Source organism: Sceloporus occidentalis, unplaced genomic scaffold (assembly GCF_023333645.1).
Source record: "Sceloporus occidentalis isolate IW3139 unplaced genomic scaffold, rSceOcc1.0.p SCAF_4, whole genome shotgun sequence".
Taxonomy (NCBI): domain Eukaryota; kingdom Metazoa; phylum Chordata; class Lepidosauria; order Squamata; family Phrynosomatidae; genus Sceloporus; species Sceloporus occidentalis.
In genome coordinates this window covers 192,611,183-192,629,128 of record NW_028316984.1, presented here as the reverse complement: position 1 = coordinate 192,629,128, position 17,946 = coordinate 192,611,183, and the positions used below count along the sequence as shown (strand labels likewise).

At 38.8% G+C, this 17,946-nt stretch overlaps 1 protein-coding gene across 8 annotated transcripts in view; it reads left to right on the top strand.

Moving 5' to 3' along the window:
• The window catches only part of SYNE2 (spectrin repeat containing nuclear envelope protein 2), a 348,063-nt gene that overhangs the window by 164,459 nt on the left and 165,658 nt on the right, over positions 1–17,946 (top strand). For all 8 annotated transcript variants that reach the window (XM_089522735.1, XM_089522729.1, XM_089522733.1 and 5 more), the window contains 8 exons: positions 3,165–3,490; positions 3,784–3,928; positions 4,301–4,519; positions 5,294–5,559; positions 7,557–7,725; positions 9,606–9,761; positions 12,333–12,473; positions 15,263–15,445. In XM_089522735.1, the coding sequence (XP_089378861.1) occupies positions 3,165–3,490; positions 3,784–3,928; positions 4,301–4,519; positions 5,294–5,559; positions 7,557–7,725; positions 9,606–9,761; positions 12,333–12,473; positions 15,263–15,445 (1,605 nt within the window). The remainder of the gene's footprint in view (positions 1–3,164; positions 3,491–3,783; positions 3,929–4,300; positions 4,520–5,293; positions 5,560–7,556; positions 7,726–9,605; positions 9,762–12,332; positions 12,474–15,262; positions 15,446–17,946) is intronic.

The window sequence follows — 17,946 nt, the reverse complement described above, 5'->3', positions numbered from 1 at the left end:
TTATTGCTATAAGATAAGCCTTGCTGATGTTAAATGATGCAACAGATGGAACGTAGTAGAGAAGCATTCTGGTCCTTCTGCTGATGTTTCCAGGATCCCCTCTCAACCAATGGTAGAAGTGGATCCCCAAATTAATTTTTTCAGAATATCCCTGGCAGACAATCAAATTCTCCATTGCTGTTGTATAGAGCAAATGATTTGGGATGCACCCCCCATACTGAGGCTATAGGAAGATGGATTGCCAAGGTTTATATAGTGGAGAAGCAAGAATAAAATCAGTATGTGCAAGTATGACTAATCTCCCCCATCCCCAACATATATGTATATATATATATAAAATATGTACAAGCAGGTTAGCAACAGAGCAAAATTTGCTCCTCTAGTCCAGTGGTTCCCAAGTTTTGGTCCTCCATTTGTTTTGGACTTCAGATCCCAGAAGCCCCAGCAACTTGGTCAACAGTCAGGAATCAGGGAAGCTGAAGTCCAAAATATTTGGAGAACCAAAGGTTGGGAACTACTGGACTAGTCCATTTTTAGATGTCATATCTTTTCCTTGTTTCAAACTACCAAGCGAATGCAAAAGATATCAAACAAGGTCACTAATACAGGTGGACTCTTTCTCTACATTGGATGGTTGAAACCGTTGGCCATGAAACTAACAGGGACTCCAAAATCTACCTGGTGGCAGAGGGGGACTACAGCTCTCAGAACTCCCCAGCCATCATCATGGCCAATGTGTGCAGAAATGTTGACAGGGTGAGAGCTCGGAAAATGTTTTTTTGGGCTTCCACTACTCAGGTTTCCCAGCCATTGTGAACACCATTGTCCATGCTGTCTGGAAAGTTCTAGTCCAAAAAAGTAACTTTTCTCAGTACACTTTGACTGTTTCTAGTGAATGATGTCATGGCTCATTTGCTCATATTTATGTGAGTATCCTATTTCTCATAATGTTTCTTCTGTGTTGTACCTTTCTTCCCCCCCCCCCCCTTACCAAAGGTCTGACTTATGTATAAGAGAAGAACAGGAGAGTAATGTGATGTCCAGACACATATATGCTGTTAGCACTATTTTTCTCTCTTTTAAAAGGGACCTTTTGGGGTGGGTGGGGGGAATAAATCTCCCAAAAATTCTGTGGGAGATCCTTGGAGTTGCAATACAAAAAGTAACTTTTCTCAATTCTGGTTTGCTGACTCACTTTCTAGCATATTGCTGCAGGAACAGACCTGTGTCTTTCAGAGAAGGGTCTGCAGACCCCTTTGCTCCTGTCTAACCTTTCACAGCCATATCTGGGTGGCCATCATTCAGAGGTTTCTCTCGGACTTCATTCAGATGCCACCTTTCAGCTTAAAAGCTTCCCAAGATGGTTTACAAAACAAAATGTTACATCCAGTATCGATGCCTGAAATCTATGGAAATGTTCTTTTTTAAATAAAAAAATGAACTTCAAAAACAAACAAACAAAAAGCAATTTTTGTGGGGGGTTTTAGGCTATGTGGCCATATGCTAGAAGAGTTTATTCCTGACGTTTCAGCAGCATCTGTGTCTGGCGTATTCAGAGAACGCTGACATGGAAGAGAGGTGTGTGTGTGTGTGTGCGCGTGTGTGTACACACACACACACACACACACACACACTGTGTGATCCCTGGGTAGGGAGGAGTGATTTCCATGTGAATCTGTGTATTCTGTTGTTGATGGCAAGGCCTCAGGGTGGGAGGATATGCAAAGAGGATTAATGTCTGTTTAATTAGTGATCACTGTCTACTGGAAAAACCTTGACCCTGGGTGGTTTTTCATTTGCATTTTGCTGAGTCTTGATTTTAGTGTTTTTCGGGACCGGTAGCCAGACTTTGCTAACTGTAACGGTTTCTTCTTTCCTATTGAGGTTGTCTTGGTGTTTGTGGATTTCAGTGGCTTTCTTGTGCATTCTGACCTGATAGCTGTTGGCATGGTCCAGAATTTCAGTGTTTTCAAACAGCATTTTATGCCCAGAATGGCATATAACATCTTCTGCTACTTTACCGCATACCATGCAGCTGTGGACAAGTCTACATAGAGACCACCAAATACAGCGTTCAAATACGAATGAGAGACACTGCAGACTGGGTCACCCAGAAAAACCAGCAGTAGCAGAACATGTTATAAACATCCTGGGCACATAGGTCGAAAAACCCACACAAAGCTATGGATGCCATCCGTGAAAGCCTTTGACTTCACATTAAAAAACAAATTGCAAAATATATATGTCCTCCATAGTCTTTGTGAAATACGTGCATCCCCACCCATCTTCAGAAAATAGGAAGAGGTGGAAACAGGTCATTTATAGAATCATAAGGGTTGGAAGGTGCCCCTGTGGTCTATTAGGTCCAGTCCCCTCATCAAGGCAGGACCTCCAGCTAAAGCATCCCCAGCAGGTAGCTATCCAGACTCTTTGGAAGATGTCCACAGAAGGAGACTCCACCATCTCTCTTGGCAATTGGTGCACTTACCAAACCGCTCTTACTGTCAAGTTCCTTCAAATGTTCAATCAAAATCTATCCTCCTGTAACTTAAAACTATTAGACCTAGTTCTACCCTTTGAGGCCAACCCCCTCCTCTTTGTGGCAGCCTTTGTGGCAACAAATCTTCTCTTCACCAAGCTGAACATGCCCAGCTCCTTCAGCCTCTCCTCATATGTTTTCCATACCTCTTCTTGTTGCCCTTCTCTGAACTTGCTTCAACTTGGCTATATCCTTCCTAAAATAATGTGCCCAGAACTGAACACAGTACTCCAGATGAGGCCTGACCAGAGCAGAATATAGGGGAGACTATTCTTTTCATTGACTTGAAAACTGTATTTCTATTAATAGAGGCTCAGATAGCATTTGTCTTCTTTTCTGCAGCATCACACTGCTGGCTCTAGTTCAACTTATGATCAAGCATAATCCTAAGGTCCTTGTCACATGTGGTACTCCTTTGCCAAGTAATTCCTTTGTTATTGAAAAGGCACTGCTATTATCATAAGTTAAATTGATATACAAAAAGACGGGATTTTAAGGAGAGCTGCACTGGCAAATATTAATGCTCTGGAAAAGAGAAGAATTTTGCAGATAGGGTTCACATTTTTTTCATCCCACACTGTCTTGCTGCATTTCTTATGTGTCATATTTTTGCTTACCTGTGCAGCATGCCATAGATGAAGACTTTGGCACTGTGAGGTGTTACATCGAAGCTGTTCAAAAGGCTGCCAATCTCCTCCATCAGTGTGAAGCTGTTCTCTCCACTCCAGGGCTCAGCTTGGATGAGCTGGAAAAGGAGTCTATCCTCCTTACTTCCCAGAAACAAGAGGAATTTGAGACTGCCAAGACCAAAGTAGAAGCATTGACCTCCATGCTGGAGAAGAAAGTTAAACAAAGAGCCAGTCTGCAACTGCAAAAAACACTTAGTGATCTTGTTGCTGGGAGTTTAATAATAAGAGAAAAGGCTCAAAAAAGAAAAACTGATTTGCAGAGGTAGGTCATTAGGTTTTTGTTTGTTTAAAACAATTTATGAATGTAAGAAAATGCTCAATACTTAGTTGGACCCTTGGTTTTTTTTAGCTCCTTGTTCTTTATAGCTTTTCAGCAGGAGCTCTTCAGACTTCACTTGGGATGCTGGGGATTGGGTCCTACCACTGAAGTATTTGATGTTGTAGTGGTGTGCCTTCAAGTCATTTCTGACTTGCCAATCTTCTTGGCAAGATTTATTCAGAAGGGGGTTGCAATGGACTTGTTCCAGGTTTTATTTAATACTATTGCTTCCTTAGATGTTTGGAAAAATACCAACACTTCAAAAAATCCAGAGATATGATATGTGCTAATCTCAATGATGTGAAAAAGGTGCTTCAGAAAGCTTGGGGACATATTCCAGTGTCTTATAAAGAAGCTTTAGAGCAGTCGGAACAGAGCAAGGTAAGGACAATAATAACAATACCATTCACCATTTTTATATAGTGCTTTTTAACTATGTTTGCCCTAAATATTTCACACTAGGTATGATTTGCTTTTTTAAATGAGATATAATTTGCATTTCCTGGATAACAAGATGCCTATCCTTCAGGTTCTCTACTTCAAATCTTAGGATGCCATACTTGGCTCAGAAATTGAGAACTTAGAAAAACCTCCCAGAATCCCTCAGCTATCCTGGCCACTGACTATGATAGCTGATTGTATAGGCTAACGTGTACATACCTGAGCTCAGTCAAACTTTCTTTTGAGTAGAAATGCATAGGATTGCCATGTAAATCATGAGAACTTATTGTTTATACTCTTTTCCCCTTAAAGATGCAGGTTTCCCAACTAGTTTCAACTGAAGAGGATCTAATGAAGCTGAGGCAAGATTCAGGACACCTCAGCCTGATATGCAAAGAAAATGATTGTGTGCTGATGGGCACCATTGTGTCAACACTGTGGCTAAAGTGGATTCATCTACTTAATGCTGCAAAAGAATGGGAGGGCATATGTGAAGAACAGAACCAGGAATGGAAATCTATCAATGAAGAAGTGAGTTTGGAAAAATCATGCACACACCCAAATGAGCAACTGTTTCAAGCTTTTTGGTTGACACACTTTTTAAATTTGTATTTATCTCACCTTTGGATAGGACTCTAGCTGAATCCCAGAGTACATGCCTTGTGTGCAATATAGCTGCCTGTAGGGTATTAAGACAATGGTGACTGATGGCTTCTATTCAGTGTTAAGTCTATTTAAAAAACCCCAAACAAATAGAAAACTATCAGTTTACAAACCTTGTTGGCTGCTTTATCTTAATGCACCCCAAGGCAATGGTAGATGCAATGACTGCTGAATTTAATGGTGCTGTAGCAACGTTCAGATACATCCAGAAAAGTTACTAACCTGCAGAGGGTTTATTTAACGAGCCATCTGTGGGTTGACAGAAAGGGAGAGAGAGCTGTGTTTTCTACTAGGGCTGGAAAATGAAGGCTCCCATTCTCTGGCAACTCGCTTGATATCTGTAATGGGTACAATGCTGTGAAGCACTTCATACTACAACATTTTAGTGCAGGCTACAGCTATAAATGAACTTACTTTGCACAGGGAATATCTGTTCCAAGTAATAAACAATCACCATTATATTTTTGCAAAGGTAAAACAAATATATTACAGAGACCAATCTTACACATGTTGTCTCAGAAATAATGTTGACATAGTGCACATTTGATGGTGCTTTCTTCCATTAAAGTGTGTTCATAGGATCACATCCCTAGTAGTTGAATTAGTTCACTCTCCTGCCCCTGTGTCCATCTTTCTTTTTAGATGGAAAGAGAAACAATAATTCTAGACAATCTGCAGGAAGAACTTCCTGAAAACCCCAAAGAGAAGGAAAGTGTCACCAAAGAAGAACTGGAAGAACTTCTAGAATGTACAGACTATTACAAGGAAAGTGTGGATGCTGAGAGGTTATTGCTCTGCATAATACTTCAGCGCTTAAGGAGCATCCTGGGTATTCCTGAAAGCCCTCCTGGGAAGAAAGACATTCCTGTTGTGTGTGAAATCCAAACCATGCAAGAGAGAATAAAAGAGTAAGTATAAATTAGGGAAGCACAGCTTTTGAGAGCCTAGGGGTCATTTTGCCCTATCCTAGAATACACTTTCATTTTTTTTCTTTGCTGAAAAATATGGCAGATAGTACCCCTAGAAGCTTCAGAGGGGTGCAACTTGCTATATACAGGTTGAGTATCCCTTATTCAGAAATCTGAAATTCGAAATACTCCAAAATCAAAAATTGCACACATGCATGTGGCTGACATAGTGACACCTTTGCTATTATTATTATTATTATTATTATGAAATAACACACGCATACAGTTTGGTGTAGAATCAGTTTTAACATAATAATGATTAGCATGTGGCATAAGATAAAAAATTAAATAAAGGTCTTTTCTTGTTTCTTCTCTAAAAAACTTTAGGAATAAGACACTTCTAATCTCTTAATTGCCATTTAGGAATATACTGCCAAACAGTCATTTGTGACACTAGATTGGTTTGTTCATCTTAATAGTGGTTTCTATCAACCAACTACAGATTTTGGGTCAAAAATCACCATCTGAAACATGTTTTTAAAAATGACCCATGTGTTTCCAGCTAAGCAAGATCAGAACTTGAGATTCCCATATTGCTTTCAACATGCTGTCCACTATATGTTCATGCTAGAATGCATTCACTATATGGCACCGTCTCAGAAGTACTAAAAGTGAATCTATTTTGTGTGCAACAGTGGGAGTTTCAGAGAAATCTTATCTACCATAGGTTGAACATATAACTTAGTATAGTGTATGTGTGTTGTGTGCGTGCACAGCTTGGCCACCTTGAATCCCATTTTGTGAGAATGGCAGGACATAAATCCAATGAATAAATAAATGTACACAAATGTTTCATGCACAACATGATTAAAAATACTATGTATAGATTACCTTCAGGTTATGTGTATAAGGTGCATATGAAACATAAATTAATTTTGTGTTTAGACTTGGGTCCCATCTCCAAAATATCTTATTATGTACATATATCTCTGAGGTATCTCATTTTCTATCTGGAAATATTCCGGAATCTGAAAAAATAAACAGTTTTGGTCCCAGGCAGTTTGGATAAAGGATACTCAGCCTGTATGAGCTCTTGGCCAGAGGGACTGAATTAGCTTTTGAGTAGTAAAGTATGTCCTCCCAGGCTTCTGAGGGTACTATATGGGGTTTTTGTGCTTAGGGGAAGGTCAGAGAGTGCCTTAGGCAGCATGTGGTTTACAGGCTCAAATTTGACCACTCCCTGGTATAAATGAATACATTTTCTTAGCTAATTAAAATTTTAATTCAATCAAATTGCTAATTAAGTTGTTAGTCTATTAATTCCCACAGTATTTGTTCATCTGGTTTTCTGTTAAGCTTTTAAAGAAAATTCTAATTTTTAAAAGAAATTGAAATGTAGATTCCAAATAATAAAAAACCAGTATCTCAGAAAGAAAGAAAAAACGCTTTTTTGCACTTACTGGCACTAGTATCCCATACTTTGCACAAAAGTAAAATTTTAACGCAACAAAACACTTCATGAAAGTTCCCCCCCCCCGAAAAAGTCCTCAAATGTGAAAAATATATTTTTTAAATTGAGAAAAATACCTGACATGTCCTCCATTGAGGAGACAACTCTCTAATTTTTCCATCTTGCATGAGAGAATGAAATACATGAAGATTTACATTGCTAATTTCTAGATAAAATCCAATAATGGCCCTTGCAGTCTCTTCCAATTCTATGATTCTATGACTAAGAAGCCCAGAGAAAAATGACTGGAATGAAAGTTGGTGTTTTAGACCCATAAAACCAGAAGGTGGCGATAATTCATATACTGTTCCCCAACTGCCCCTCTTCCAGATGCATTAGAATACATCATCCTCAGAGAGCATAGCCATTGAGAATGATCATCTAGCACATCTGGAAGTACAAACACTGGATTCTCCTAAATAGAGTTCAGATTCTGCTGTCCATTGATACCTTCAGTTTTATATAATTCCCAATGTAATATTTACAGGCTTTGTGAAAAGGTTCAAATGCAAAAGGAAGCTTTGCAATCAGAGAAAGAAGACCGGGCCAAAGTTAATGAGGAAATACGTATTCTCAAAATTTCATTACAGCATACACTGTCTTTGATCTGCAGCATGGATGGAGAAACCCTTAATGCAAAAGCAACAAAACTTGAGGTTTGTAAAACATTTTGTTTATAATAGCAGTATAGCTGGCAAATTCCTTAGCTAGGGAAATACAGCCACCCCTTGGTATCTGCGGGGGATCCATTCTGGACCCCCTCCCCCCCCCCCCCCCGCAGATACCAAAATCTGCGGATGCTCGAGTTTGTGTCTTCCCAATTGCCACGCAGTCACACTACCATTAGGGACAACCTCCCATTGTCCACAGTGGCGGCATGCGCATGTGGCCGTGCCGCCATTAGGAACAACGAGACTCGTCCTTAATGGCAGCATAGTTGCATGCACATGCCACCACTGGGAACAACGAGGGCAGTCCTGAATGGCAGCTCATTCATGTGCATGCACCACTATTACGGACAATGCGGGCTTGCCGTCCATGGACGGTTGAATTTGCAGATGGCAACTTTGCGAATACAGAGGGCGGACTGTATTTCTTTCCATGTTAATTTTATTTTCATTTAAACTAAAAATAATACTTGTAATGCAGTGGTTCTTAACTGCTGGTCTATAAATGGGCAGCAGGAAAAGGACAGCAAAATGCTTGAGGCCACAATGCAAATGTTGAAAAGTTGTCCTCCCCCCTTAATTTCAGCTCAGTGGACAAATGAAAAGAATAATTTAAGTGTAGATTCAGTCAAGAGTTTGTTGCTAGTAAAGTGCCATTTTAAGCCTTTGTCTTGATCAGAGTTGTATAAGTATATTACAAGCCAAGAAGGCATTTTAACTAAGATTTGCTTCTCAGAAAAATACAGTTGGGTACATAATAAAATACAGCAAATACAATATAGCTGTAAATAAACCATACAAAATGAATTTATATTTATATTAGTGTTTTTAGTTTTTATTTTGTAGTGTCGTACATTTTTCTTGAATGTCCAATGTTTTGTGGTGCTTTGTCCTCCTTTGTGGTTCTTCCAGTAAATCCACCGCTTTCCATGTAAGGCACTGCTGAACAATTCTCTTGATATTAAACAGTTTAGCCAAACCCTTACTTTGTTGCCATTTCGTTCCATTGGTTCTCCTACTGTTTCAACCAGTGACATTTGCATCACTGAAACATGGCATAAGGGACAGCTGGTGGGAATAGCTTTTAGCACTCTGGGTATAGCTCCTTTAAAGTTAGGCAAAATACAAAGGAGATTCGCCACTCTACTGATAATTAGCCTTTTTTGTAGCACTGTTATAATTAGCCTTTTTGTGGGTAGCCCTCTCATTTTTCTTTTTATGCCATATTTTGGCTTGGACAGCAAATTCCAGCTTTTTAGTACTGAAATGCCTCAGAATTAGGACAAATGATTGTAAGTAAAATGCATTTGCTAACAGGAGGGCCAAGAAAATTTGGCCCAAAATATGTTTTCTTTCAGTTACTTCTGTTAGAGGATGTTGATTAGATTAAATTTCTAGGCCACAAATAGTCGTCAACTGTCAAGTTCCTTTTACCTCATGAAAGTGATACTCTTCACACAGAATTGGAACTAACTGTTCTGCACTGATCTTTTCATTAGGATGACACAAAAGTGAATATTACAGTTCTGTTGCTTTTAGTTGTGTTTTATTGTTGCTAGAGGAATCAAATTTTGGCAGTTGTTAGGACTGCTTCTTCCTCTGCCTTCCCTCTGAAGCATCCTTCAAAGCTTAATCATAGCGGTGTTTTTATGTGTTCAAGATATTATTTCATTTGTCAACAAGACCTGAGAGGACAATGGAATGGTATCAGGTTTAATTTATTCTTGGTGAACTGAAAAGCATCATGACTAAACAAAGTGAGCATCTCTCAGGTTTACCTTGCCTGGCTGCATAGTCAAAATACAGCTTTGTCACTGCCTCTGAAAGAACCACCTTCAACACCACTATTAATTCCTTCTGTCTCTTAGGAGATCCAGAGAGCCATCAGTACTCAGAAGCAAACTCTTGAACAGGTCATGGAGAAATTACGAATCAAGTACACTGACATGTATACGATAGTTCCTGTTGAAATTGAAACACACTTGGAAGATTGTAAAGAAACACTGAAAGACCTGGAAGAAAAGGTAAAAAGCCACTTTAATTTGTTTTGAAGCTCAGAGTAGCTGATACTGGAATCGGGGCTTCTTGCAGTTTCGGTCTGCTTGTTCTGTGGAAAGCTTTAGGTGGCTTATTCAGTGCTTTCAGTAGTCACTAAGCCAGGTATTGACCTGATCTATAAATGTGTAACTTTGACAATGTTACAGCTTTGGATATTTCTGAGTATAGGTTGAATCTCCCTTATCCTGAAATTCCAAAATCCAAAATACTCCAAAAATAAAAAAATAAAAAAATTTCATGGGTGGCTGAGATGGTGACTGCTTTCTGATGATACACAAACTTTTTTTCATGCACAAAATTATTTAAAATATCATATAAAATTACCTTCAGGCTATATGCATGAGGTGTATATGAAAGATAAATGAATTTTGTGTTTATACCTGGCTTTTATCTCCAGGATATCGCATTATGTACATATATGAAAATAAAGGCAAAAATCCAAACAACAACAAAACAAAACCCCAAAACAAACCTCAAACACTTCTGGTCCCAAGCATTTTATGTAAGGAATACTCAACCTGTATTTACTAACTGATTCACTAGACGGTTGTGCAGGTTGAGAGCACTCTTCTCGGCTTTCACAAGATAAAAATGTTATGGACCCTCAATCACTGCAATCTCTGTAAAATGTACATTTAATTTTTCAATTTGCTAATAATAGAACATTGTCACACTTTCCATTTCCAAGTGGTGTATGGTTTCATTAACAACAAACATAAGTTGGAAGTATGTAGGACCTTTCACTCTACACCGTTACAGCACTATGATTCTACTTTACCTGCTGTTGTTCCATTTTATGGAGTCCTGCTGTTTGTAGCTTAGAGAGAAATATTTAGAATTCTGAGCCAGAGAAGTGTAGTGTATCATTGAACTGCAGCATTGTTTAAAACATAAACGATATGAGTTTGTAGATCATAGATTATGGTTTGCAGCATAGATTTAAGCATACTTCAGGAACAAGTTCTTAATTGCAAAGGGAACTAGCAATGATTCAGCATGTTACAGGTCTCGATCTAAGCACAGTAGAAAGTCTGACAGACTCAACAATGGTGTTTGCTAGCTGAAGGGAGCAGGCTTTAGCTGGAGTTGAAAATTAAGTAGCAGGAATCAACTTCTCCTTACGGTGACCACAATATATGTTAGTATCTGGTCCTTTTAGCTTAGAAGTAAATGGTGACTATTCATAAAATAATGCATTATACTACAATGAAAGTGTGTTACAGTAGAACAATACTGTTTAGTGTTATATGGATGTTGTAGTATTATTTACTAATAATAAAAGAACCCATAATCATCTAATTTATTTGAATAGTGTGAAGTTCTGGAAAGAAATTCTTTAAATAACACATACTTAAATTGTGGGATTCATTGCCACAAGACATAATTATGACTGCCATCTTGGATGACTTTGAAAGGGACACGGGCCAATTTATGGAGCATACAGCAATCAATGACTACTTGTTATGATTGCTCTAATGATCATGACAATTTGGCCACCTCCAGACTTAAAAGACCAAATTTACTGGGACATGGAATTCCCCCCAAAAATAATTTTTTAAAAAATTCCCAAGCTCTGAAAATATTAAAAGAAAGACATGAGCTTGTTCTGTCCATGGAATTCCCAAAGAGATCCTTTTGATTTCTCGCTGTTAACACTGGGGTGGGGAAGTAGATGATGGATCAGATGGTTTGTTTGTCTAATGGTGGACTCCAGTCCATCTGGGCACTTTTTATGTTGCTGTTGTTGTGTGCCTATTTATTTATTTATTTCCAGAATTCCAGAAGGTTGTTTTTATGCTTTGATATTGTGTTTTTAATATGTTATACTGTTTAATACTGTCTTAAGGGGGGGAGGGATAAAGTGTTTTTAATTGTTGTATTTTATATTTTACTGTTGTCAACCGCCCGGATTGGTTTCCCATAGGGCGGTATACAAATTATTATTATTATTATTATTATTATTATTATTATTATTATTATTATATCCTGCCTTTCTCCCACAATGGGATTCATGCCTCCAAGTTGTTTCTGACTTATGGCGACCCTAAAACAAACCTATCTCAGGGATTTCTTGGCAGTTTTCTTCATAGGGGTTTTGCCATTGCCATCCTCTGAGGCTGAGGGAATGTGACTTGCCCAAGGTCACCCAGTGGGCTTACATGGCCGAGCCAGGATTTGAACCCTAGTCTCCAGAGTCATAATCCAATGATCAAACACTCTGCCTTGTGTTCTTAGGAGATTCTTAGGAGCCTGTTTAGCAATAATTCTAGAAACAGAGATGGTACATAAGTGCAATATAAAAAGAATCAAGAGAATAATAGACAATAAAGGAATGTTATTGATTTGGAAGGGAATCACTGTCAGGTATTGAGACAGTATTGCTGAAAGAGGTTAGTGAATGGTTTCTAGATTACTGTGACTCATTAAAGGGGGGGTCTTGGATCATAATTTGAAAAGGCAGTTTGTGTTGTCTTTGTCTTTCCCTTCTTCTATCCCATTGCAATGCTTTTCAATATTTTGTTTTTAAACCCTTGTAGGTCAGCGACGAACTCCTGAAAAACTCCCCTTACCATATCACAGATAAAAAAATAGAAGACATTAACAAGGGCCTCCAAGCAATTAGAAATATGTTACAACAGAAGAGTGAGGACATTGAAAAAGCAAAAGAAATTCAGAAGGTAACATCTTGCTACATTTTTTTAGCTCAACAAGGGTGCCTCTTTTACTGATGCTGAGCCACAATGTGGTGGTTTCAGACACAATAGTTTAAACCCAGATTTGCCCAATCTTGTATAAACATGGAGCCCACGCTGAGAAGGCTCCACTTTTAGGGCCTAGTAACCTTGCAGATTATAGGCATGATTCCATTTTAGAACTCTGTCTGGGATTAAAGGTTTGTTCTTGAACCTTCAGAACTCCCCTTGGTAGGGCTCAGCTGCAGACCTTCTGTGTCAAGTGAGGAATTGTCTACTAGTATCCCTTTACTCATGATAACTCTTTATTACTAAGATGAGCCTTTCTTTATCTGCTGGCCAATCAAGCCTACACCTTTAGGTGTTCTTTAGGACAAGGGTCCAAAACACATTGCATCCTGGGAATTGTAATTTATTCTGGCACCAGAGCTCTCTGACAGAGAAGACTAAACATTTCATAAAACTACATTCCAGAATTTCCTAGCATTGAGCCAGGGCAGTTAAAGTGGTCTCAAACTGGATTATTTCTGCAGCGTGTTTTGCATCTATGTGCCCAGTTGAGATCAGAGGGTGTTTTCATCTTAAGGGGAAGGTTCAACTTCCACTTTCATTAAGACCCAGGACAAACACACATACAAACACCATTATGGAATGCTCTTCCTTGACTTTCAACTTTCAGAGTTCAGGTCATTCTTTACAGAGGATTTCTCCAGGAATGCATAAAAAAAGAAAGCTGATGTGTTTTGAGGCAGGATACTTCACTGCAAAGTGGATTTGAAACCAGAACTCGTTAGTCCTACTCAGGGGTGGACCATTGCTTTGTGCAGACAGGGTAACACCTCTGGCTATCTCCATGCGCAGAGAGGGACTCTAATACATATAAGTTGTAACTAAATCTTTTGCTGAAGTTTTCAGCCCAATTGCTTGGTCTCTAAGTCCAGTCACAACATGGTTGCTTTATGTTTCACTTCCATTTATAGTGGGTGGGTTGGCTAAAGTTGTAATCATATTCTGTTTCTAGTGGCTTTCTCAGCTGCTTCCTTACCAAGAATAAGCATTACTGCAGTGCAAGCAAAGTGTTTGATGGGATGGCTGTGCCTGACACCCAAATATGGAGTGTATCCACAGTAGAGAAATAAAGTAGTTCAACACAATTTTGAACTGCCATGACTCTATCCTATAGAATCATGAGATTTGTAGTTTGGCAAGGCAGCAGAGCTCTGTGATACACCAGGCTGAATACCCCGTCAAATTACAAATCCCAGGATTCCACAGGATGGAGCCATGACAGTTAAAGTGGTGTCCAATTGATTTATTTCTGCAGTGTAAAAGACCAGAGGGTCTGAACATCCCTGCCCCCCCCCCCCCCTTAGAAGAGCCAGGTATTGGTATGCAAACATTGTATCACGGATAAGCTTCCACATCCAGTGAACCAAAGGTGTGCCTACACTGCACTGTTACAGCAGTTTGATGCTACAGTTGGCCTTCCATATCCACGGATTCTTTGCCCATGGATTCAACCATCCACAGCTTGAAAATCTTTTAAACATATATAATTTTTTTAAAAAACCACCTTGATTTTGCCATTTTATATAAGAGGCACCATTTTACTCTGCTATTTTGTTTGTTTGTTTGTTTAGAGTATTTATACCCTGCTCTTCAGCCACAGAGTATTTTACTGATTGCTAATTTGACAGTTCCCTGCCCTCAGGTTTACACTCTAAAAAGACATGACACAAAAGGAGAAGGAAATGGCAATGGTGAAGGGGATGAAGTCCAGCAGATACTGCCAATTCTTCTCTCCCTCCAAGACCAGGGTGGTAGCAGCTACGATGGAGGGAGGGCCTTTAATCTTTAATCTTCAGGGAAGTGTATTAGAGCTCTCTAGGAGAGACCTCAAACCATCTCACCAAACTGCATAGTTGAAAAGATTCCAGAGGATGGTCCTGTGACAGTTAGGATGGCATCAGACTGCTTTGACTGAGTAGTGTAGGTATGCCCTAAGAGTATGTGTGTTTATCCTTTGTGTCAGGGCAGCAGCAACTATGGACTTTGAGGGAAGGAACACAGCAGCCAAGGTTTTTTCTTAATTGATTTTACTTATTTGAATATTAATTTTGTGTGTTTAAGTGTGTTGTGATCATGGGATTCTGCAGAGTGCTCCAGGGACAACTTCACACTACATAATTTTAGCACTATGATCTCACTTTAACTGCCATATTTGCCTCCTATGGAATCCTGAGGCATGTAATTTGGGAAGGCACTAGAACTCTTTCCCTGGGAATTCTAAATACCTCCCAACTGCAAATCCCAGGATTCCATTGGATGGAAATATGGCATTTAAAGTAGAATCATAACATTATAATTGGTTAGTGTGAAAGGGTCCCAGGAATCCCTACCCCTCGTTTTCTTGTTTTTCCTGTCAAGTCTTTCATGATAGTTTATAAAATATTTTTTTAAAATATCACATAAATCCCATATCTTTTCCAGTGACATTTTAGCTCCTTAATTAAAAAAAAAATCCTGTTTTGAATTTGAAACCCCCCCCCTTTTTTTTTTATGACTTCAAGATCAGTCTATTTTTCCTAGTTTTTCAGTTCTAATTGAATGGATTTGTTGCTGCCAGGGTTATGCCATCTGCTTGTCATCTTTTATTGTTTACACTTTTTACATTTGTCTCATTGCTGGCTGATGTTAGAAGCATCTCTAAACAAAGTATAGAATGGAAGAATGTTACTTTTGTTCATTGATGGCTTTTGTCTGTTATCATGCAGAGAATCTGGGATCTGCTAGATCTTTGGCATTATAAAATGAATGAACTGGATTCAGATGTTCAGGACATAGTAGAGCAAGATCCCTGCCAGGCTCAGGAGCTGATGGATCGCTTGATGATTCCTTTGCAGCAATATCAACAAGTTTCACAGCTGGCTGAGCGCAGAACTGCAGACTTGAACAGGGTAAGAAATGGATGGAGAGTGAAAGACTGTGGCACATTTGCACATCAGTATACATCATGGTTTGCTTTAACCATGGATCTTCATGTCAGCCACAAATTGCACAGGATATAACCAAATACATTTATTTATTCTCTACATTTCTGATTTGTTTCTGTCCTCTCCATTTTTGTCAGCTTAGCCTTCAGTTGTAGATTTGGATTTTACCGTAAGCCATGCTTCAACAAAGCCAGTGTTTGTAAAGCCAACAATAAACCATGTGTCTGTATTGTGTAGGGTTGTCATACCCTCTTTTTCCTAGATATGTCCTCTTTTTTAGAGCTAAAATTTCTGTCCAGGAGGATTTTTAATTATCTGTGGATTTGTCTCCTACCCATCGACAGTTCATCTGTGTCATCAGTGTCTCACTGGCTTCATCAAGAACTCCACTCAGGAAAGGGATGAAAGAAGGACAGGGAGGACAAGGCAGACAGACATGGAGTGGGAAAGCAATAGCACAGGCTTTCAGTTTGTTTCTAAGTCAGGTTCTGTAGCTAGTTTTGACTTATAAAGCACTAATAAGGGAACTGTCTATTATCCCCTCTGTTGTAAGCCACCCGGATTCCCAGTGATTGGGCAGCATATAAATAAATCCTATTATTATTATTATTATTATTATTATTATTATTTGACTTTATAACATAAAAAAATCTTCTTTCATATGACCTTAACCATAACGTGTGATGTCTGTCAGAAACCATGTTTGATGTCCAGATCCCAAAACAAGATAGGCTGGTGTGAATACAAGACAAGATCTTTTCTGTAGCAGTGCGTATAGAACTCTCACCAAGGAAAGTCAGATTGTCTTGTTAATTATTCAGGTTTCATCAGGCCTTTGGCTTTTAAATTTGTTTTGTGTTTGTCTTTTCTTTTGATTAGAGTTTTATGAACAATTCTGTCTAGTGGGCAGACAAGTTATACTATATATAAACAAATGAATATTTTTAAAAAATGTTTTAACTGTTTTACATTTTAATTATAACCTTTAAAATTTTTATCTCTGTTACATTTGTTTTAAATAGTATACTGTCTTGAGTCTTTATTTTGGGAAGAAGGCGAGATAAAAGTAAAATAAGGTAAATTAATTAAATGTGAAAGTATAAAGAGAATGAGCCAGAGTTTAATAGTGCCATGAATGCCACAAAAATCATCATTTTTCTCATTAAAAATATACTTAAATGGAATTAATCCTTAAAACTTAAATGTATACTGAATTTATATTGCAATTAAATAATAAGTAGAGACAGGAGACTGCAGTCATAAAATAAGAAGACCAGGGATGGGAAGGCCAGCAATGAAAGAATCAGACAATGTTCCTAAAGAGTAAAGATATACAACTGAGCACTAAAGTCAGAATCGTTCAAGCTATTGTATTCGCTATCATTACGTATGAATCTGAGAGTTGGACAGTGAGGAAAGCAGATAGGAAGAAAATTAACTAATTTGAGACGTGATGCTGAAGAAGAGTGTTGTGGATACTGTGGACAGCCAAAAAGACAAACAAATGGGTCCTTGAACAGTTCAAGGCTGTATTCTCCCTGGAAGCCAAGATGATTAAATTAAAACTGTCGTACTTCAGTCATATCATGAGAAGACATGACTCATCAAAAAAGACATTAATGCTAGGAAAGGTAGAAGATAGTAGAAAGAGAGAGAGACCTCGTGCTAGATGGATAGACTCAGTCAGGGAGGTCATGGGCCTGAATCTACAGGACCTAAGCAGAGTAGTGGAGGACAGGGGGTCCTAGAGATGTTTCATCCACCACATCACCATGAGTTGAGGTTGACTTTTTGGACTGAAAGTTGCAGTCCAGAAACATAACTTCTCCAAGGTTTGAATCAGACACTGCTGTTCAGCAGCAGAATAAGTGGGAGATGAGGATTCCTTAATGCATATGTGAATGGTTGCCATATGCATTGAACTCCATGTGGTCATGGTTCTCTAAATAAATCGGGGGAGGGGGGACGTGACTGTGCCTGCAAGAGGAATGGGAGAAACCTCTCTACTCAGTTTCACTACTTCCTATTCTCTCTGTTATGTCTAGACCTTATTCCACATATCCATAAAAAGGGTCTGCTGCTCCCCATTTCTCTACATGCTTCTCTTTTTCCCAAATTACAAAGCTTAGAAAATTTCTTTCTTTGAACTATAGTTCTCAGAATCCTCCAGACAAATTGATGGAGGGATTCTGGGAGTTGCAATCAAAAAAGTATCTTTTCTGAGGTGATATGATAGCCCTCTTTAAATATTTGAAGGGATGTCATATTGAGGAGGGAACAAGCTTGTTTTCTGCTGCTTCAGAGAAAAGGACAGGGAACAATGGCTGCAAGCTCCAGGAAAAGAGATTCCACCTCAACATTGGGAGGAACTTCCTGACAGTAAGGGCTGTTTGACACTGGAACACTTTTCCTTGGAGTGTAGTGGAGTCTCCTTCCTTGGAGGTCTTTAAGTAGAGGCTGGATGG